The sequence below is a fragment of the Pinus tabuliformis genome, chromosome J (assembly GCF_031772625.1).
Source record: "Pinus tabuliformis cultivar Carrire ecotype Pingquan chromosome J, CPIR1, whole genome shotgun sequence".
Lineage (NCBI taxonomy): Eukaryota > Viridiplantae > Streptophyta > Pinopsida > Pinales > Pinaceae > Pinus > Pinus tabuliformis.
The window spans coordinates 528,395,198-528,401,520 of record NC_142295.1 but is presented as its reverse complement, the minus strand read 5'-3'; the positions used below and the strand labels follow the sequence as shown (position 1 = coordinate 528,401,520).

At 33.7% G+C, this 6,323-nt stretch overlaps 1 protein-coding gene and 1 pseudogene across 1 annotated transcript; both read left to right on the top strand.

Moving 5' to 3' along the window:
- Window positions 1–1,529: 1,529 nt before the first annotated feature.
- Window positions 1,530–2,051, top strand: LOC149228076 (nematode resistance protein-like HSPRO2). Its single transcript, XM_089380669.1, has one exon. The coding sequence runs from the start codon at window positions 1,530–1,532 to the stop codon at window positions 2,049–2,051; it is 522 nt and encodes a 173-aa protein (XP_089236795.1).
- A 17-nt stretch (window positions 2,052–2,068) lies between these two features.
- Window positions 2,069–2,815, top strand: LOC149228075 (nematode resistance protein-like HSPRO1 pseudogene; annotated as a pseudogene).
- The last annotated feature ends 3,508 nt before the right edge of the window (window positions 2,816–6,323 follow it).

Below are 6,323 nucleotides of genomic sequence, written 5' to 3'. Positions count from 1 at the left end.
TGCAACGCGACAAAGCCCTAGCATTTCGAATAGATTCCGAATGGCATTTCATGTTTTATGAACTCTTCCCTAGTTAATGATCTGTAATTGATTTAGCACAGACTCCAAAACACGTTTCGATTGATTTAAAGATTTAAATATATTTTAAATATTCAGAGATTACAGCTCGATGTGCTCACTCCACCAAACTGTCTCGTAAAAGATAGCAAATTTATTTTGGAGCAGTAATATATGGCCAAATTTAGATCGCAACTGGACTCACAGTTCGGAATAAATTTTATTTGACTCCTCAAGAATGCGGTGCCATGAAAAATCTTGTTCATCATTCTCACAAGCATTGGTCCTGGTCACGGTTAATTACAAGGAGTATTCCAAAGCCAAATGGCTCTGAAAATCTTATTTTGGTTGGAATTTGATTAATAAAAGGTTCAAGTTTCATTCGATTAGATGAATTTTAAAAAAATTAGGGTTTTGATGAAGTCAGCGCTCACAAAATTTTATCAGGCAATGAAGAACCGTGTTCCGGAATTTAGTTAAGAAAATCGAAATTTCTTCCCAGTGAAGGAAAGTTAAAGTTTTAAAGAATCTTTTTTCTGCATGTTTAGTCAAATATCTTGTGACAGAAAGCATTTAAATATCGTAAATGCAGTAAGCAAGCATTTAAAGATTCTAAATAGATAGAAGTTTTTCCTCGCTCTAATTTATTTTTTCCAACCTGATAAAAAAATATTTAAATTTTTTAATATAATTATAGTTTTGTTACGATTCAATTTTTTCTCCTAATGACTTGTTTTTCTCAAAAATCTGCTTTAGGATCGTAAAAATTTTCAATTAAATGTTTGATTAATAAGTATTCGTGTTTCCTATATCCGCAAAATCTTACAGCAAATCATCTATCCTCATTTCATTCAATTTTATATTATAAGAAATGAATTATGAATACTGTAGGTATATTATACGCAGTGGAATCGGTAGATGAATCTGGTGTCATCTGTTTGGATGGAGAAATGGAAAACCATAGTAAAAAATCACAAAACAATTGCATAGTCTAATAAATGTGGAATATTGTTGTTAAGGAATCTATTTAGTTATTAACACTGTGAGTATATATACACAGTGGAAACAGTAGATAAATTTGATCTAATAAGTATAAATGGAGAAATAAAGAAATGAGGTACACATGGAAACAGCAGAAGGATCTGATGTCATAGGAAGAAATGGAGAAGTAAAGAAATGAGAGTTGACATTATTTACATTAAATATTAACACTTTAGATATTCGGACTAAAATCAGTTGATGAAAGCACTTACAGACTTTGTCCTTGCCGGATGTAGATGATAACTTTTTAAATATATCAAGGATTTAAGAACATTTTATTCTATTCCAGTTTTCAAAATTTTAGTGTTTAAAATGGATTTTAGTGTTTATTCTATTATTATGTTGTTATTTTTAGATTATGGTATATGGAGAGCATTAGTGTCTTTACTCTCTTGGTTATGTTTGCAGGGAAAAATATGTCCTGTAAATAAATGGCATCCTATTTTGCCTTTGTTGAAGAATCCATAGAGCCCTCCCCCATGGAGTGTGCAGGTTACGAGCAGTATGTGCATCTCCCCAAGCTCAGTGCCATGTGGAAATTCAAGGAATGGCCTGGTTGGTCTAGAGAGGGGTTGGTAAAGGCTGCCTTACAGTCATTGGAGATTACTTTTCGGTTTGTTTCGTCTATCCTCTGTGACACAAGGACTTACATTGACAAAGAGGAATGGAAGAGAAGGCTTGAATCCTTAATTAGTTCCCAGATTGAGTTGATTTCAATGATTTGTGAAAATGAAAAGCAGGTTCCCACTCTTCAGTTGTCAGTAAGTAGTGGTGTTCTCTCATGGAAAGTTTTCCATGAGGTATGGCAGCGACCTGGTGCTTTACCTGTGGTTAGCAAAACAAGTGAAGAGAGCTTACTTCCTCGTTTGGGTACATGGAAAAGCGTTGAAGCTATGGTTTCTATAATATGCTTGCCATTGAAGGCCATATGCAGAGAACTCCCTTCACTTTAGGTTTGGGGGAACCAAATATGTCAGGTAAGCCTCTTCTTGAATATGATAGAATCTACAACCCAAGATATTTGCACTCTTTAAAACAACATAAACAGTTTCATAATCCAGAAGATGTCAAACTTTGCAATGTCCTCCAGATCGTTGAGGCATGGGTATTTGTAGGCCAAGAATTGTTGCACAGAGTATATGAAAGAATAGACTCTGGGGATTTCGTAGGAGCATCCACAGACTATTGGATGGTTGAAAGGATGTGGAACATGCTCACAGAAATTGTGAATTTGCTTCTAGTGATGGACCCAGATGATTTCCTTTGCCTTAAACACCAGTTGGCAATTAGCAGCACTAGTACGCTTGCAGGCGCATATTGCCTTCGGTCTACCCCCCTTAGAGACCTTACAAATGCATACAAGGAACTAAGGCATCTGGTGCCCAAAGTCATGGGTGTTGAGGATGATCCAAAGGGTGGACCAAGGCTCCAGGAGGCACTTATGCATTTGTTTCATTCACATGGACTTCGCTCACATAACACTTCAGGTGCTTATCATGTTGCAACAATACATGTTTTGTTGGCCTTCCAGGCAATAGAAGCCGCAGTGAAAAGGTTTTTCTTCTCATATCAGCAGCTGGTAGTAACAGCCATGGGTAGCATTGAAATGAAGGGTCCATCATATCTAGGTGCTTGTGATGCCCTGCGTCAGATATATTTTGAACCACCTTATTTCCCTAGTGTGGATGGTACAAAGACATTTTTGGGTTACTATTAGCACTAGAAGTCTACAACTATGGTGGATGGTACACTGGAAGATCTACAGACAAATCAAGTGAAGTTTACAAGACAAAGAACAATGCATTCAGTTTTTCAAAGTATTACCCCAAATTCATACATACACTTCTTACATTGACAGTTTTGAGTACTATACATAGAATTATATTGGATATAGGATTAGACTCATTTTTGTTCATCTCCATCAGTAGGACCAATCAATAGAACAGTGCTAGAAATTTGGAAAAAAAAAAAAAAAATTCCCTCTCCAACGTGGATAGGATACTAAGGATTCATAGTGTGCAATTCCTCCTTCGTTAAATACTGTAAAAGATTGTCCAAAATTAAAAAGGTAATTATTAAAATTATTAAATTTTACAAGTTGTTTCTTTTTTTAATTTTTTAATTCTTTACCTAAATTCTATGATGAGTTTAATGATATTTATATAATTCATTATAAATTTTAACATGAAATGTAGTTTAATGCTGTTATTTTTTTATTTTTTTTTAGATTTTTTAAATCAGTGTGTGAAACTGAGATAATTATAATTTTAAATTGTTAAGTTTATTTAATGGAATGCATCATAATTTTTTTGATGCATTATTTTTTTTTTATTTAATCAGATTTTTTGTTTTTTAAGATTTTTTAATTCACCGTGTGAAATTGAGATAATTATAATTTTAGATTATTGAATTTATTTAATGGAATATATCATAAAAATTTTAATGTATTAAATCTATATCAATTTAAATATATAATTTAAATGATGGACATTACAATTTCATTACATTGGGTCATACTAAATAATTATCTCTTTAAAACTAGGCCTCAAAAAATATAATTCTTTTATTTGAATATTTTCTGCTTCAAAATTAATATGAGTGAACCAACTATCCAAGGGTCTTATTGGATCTTGTTCTGATTTATTGATTTAACGATATATAAGATATATATTATACTATTGATGAGTCATCTTATACGGTGGCTTTATCCAATTTTCTCTTATTGACAAAGATAGTTATCTTTTATATATATATATATATAGATATCAATTTTTTGGATATATTGACATCATACCGTTATGTTTTTTTCCTTTTTGCCCTACATTTGACATTTCTATGTTACGTGTTTGTGTCATAAAAAATTTGAGTGAGTAGTAAGGGGTGAATGAGACTATTCTAAAGGTTGTCTCTTGCTCATCATCTCTGCAGCGCTTTTCATGGTGGGTTTCTACTTTGACAGTGATTTTCTTCCTTTGCAGATTGTTCTTCAGAAACCATTTTGATGCTTCTTTTCTATAAAAGTGGACATACTTTGTAAGTCAAAACACCAAAAACATAATGAAATTTGTTCCTTCATACTTTGGTATAATTGTAATAAAATCCATTATGGCCTCTTCCCAACGCTCACTTGGTATGGACAATGGTTCTAGTAGACTTGGTCTCTTGATTATTCCTCTTTTGTATTCAAGCTACATTCCTACCATAAATATCCACTCATTTCCAAAGTTTTGAGAAAAAAAATTAGATAATGCATTTTGGATTGACTAATAACATATAATTAGTATAATTTTTTATCTCTACATTTATTTTACAAAGTACTCTGATACTTCTTTATACTCTACTTTAATTTTCTTGCACATGGCCTTGTGTTATTGCTTAGGATGTCATTTAATTTAACTGAATTTATGGTAAAGGTATAAATTTTGCCTTTGTTCTTCAATACTAATTTGTTTTAGTGAGATTGTAAATTTTAGTCAAATTATTTCTAGTATAGTATCATTTATAAAATACGTTGTTCTTTAATCATATAAGTTTAAATTTAGAACATTGATAATGCATATTGCTTATAATCATTCTCACTCTTAATATCTATAATTTGGCTTAACAATTATCATTTTCTTGCAGATTGACACGGTTTCGCTTGTGCAGAGCCTAACCCCACAGTTTACAAAGAACAAAAACAATCATTGTAATTTTTCTTTCGTGGGTGACTGGCAACCTTTAGTGAATTGCCTTCACCTCTGCAATTTTTTTCCATATAGTTCAGATTGTTTTAATAATCAGTATTAGAAGGAAAATTACTTAGCCTTTACTTTAAAATTTTTACATTTCACATATAGCTTAATTAAGGGGAAAAGTAAGTGGCCATAATCCACACATTTTTTCAATTTGTTTTGCTATTTTACCCAATTCACATAGCTTAATTAGAAAAGGAGTAAGTGGCCCATAATTCACTAATATTTTTTATTAACCAAAGCATCTTTACTTCATTAGCATTGGGACTAGGAACTGGTGTTATTAAAGAAAGGGAGTAGCCCCTGCTTCCCTTGCGTCTTTTAGACGATCCTGGGCTTGCATCTGAAATATTTCTCAAAGCACTCAGTTTTTCATCTCCCTTTTTAGCTCACATAGTGTAATAGGAAGGAAGTAAGTGGCCCATCAACCACACATTATTTTATTTGCAGGTAAGGAACAAACATAATTTAGTGTAAGTAGACGAATTTGAAAAGAATCATCAAATATCCACATGACTACAAACTTTGTATGTTCACTCTGTCACTTACACACACATTTCACTACACACACTAAGCTATCTAAACTTTGAACAAAGGGAATCAAGTGTAAAAACCTTTGTACTTAGTTTATTTAAGCTTAATTTTTCACACCATAAGTGAAGGAAGACACGTAAAAGCAATCATAAACTTGAACAAACTAAATTTCCCACATGGGCACAAAATAATTTATAGTTTAGGTTAGGACTGTTGGGGGTAGGCATCCAATAAGCCGCCATGGTCATGTTACATTTTGAAACATAGAAGTTGTCTTTTAGGGTGCTTCAAATCCTTTAATTAGTCCACGGAAAAGACAACTCAGGCAGCACAGAGACCCGATTCAGAGGGGGTTCGGCTTAGGCTCAGTGCGTGTGGTCCTATATGGGGCTACCCAACCTGTATAGTGCTCGGTACTAATAACCGATTACCAAGAAGCTAAAGACTCGACTACCTCCGTGAGACGAAGGTATCCTATTGGCCAAATTTTAGGGCATCTTCCCCTATAGGTGGAGGTGGGGAAGCACTAAAGCCTCATTCAATACCTTGATTGATTCTTTTCGTTGCTAGAAGCGTCACCAGTTCTTTCGGGACGTAGCCCCAGTACTCGTCATTTTTTGGCTGCTGGAAGCGTCACGATTTCTTTCGGGACGTAGCCCCAGTACCCGTCATTTTTTGGCTGCTGGAAGCATCACCAGTTCTTTCGGGACGTAGCCCAGTACCGTCACAAAGATATCTCCGCAAGGCCCAGTTACTTATAGAGTGGAAAGGACGAATAGGTCTTCATAGGACCTTTTATCATACGCAAAACAAACTAAATATTTTCCTTGTTTGATTGATCACATAGCTTAACTTAAGGGAAAGTAACACTTTATTTTTCATTTTGCTTTATGTATGTAATTTCTTTTTATACGCATTCCTCTCCTCACCACAAAGTGACACACATTCCATTTTAAA

Excerpts from the sequence above, each read along its gene's own strand:
- LOC149228076 (XM_089380669.1), top strand. The coding sequence starts at position 1,530 with ATGGCATCCTATTTTGCCTTTGTTGAAGAATCCATAGAGCCCTCCCCC.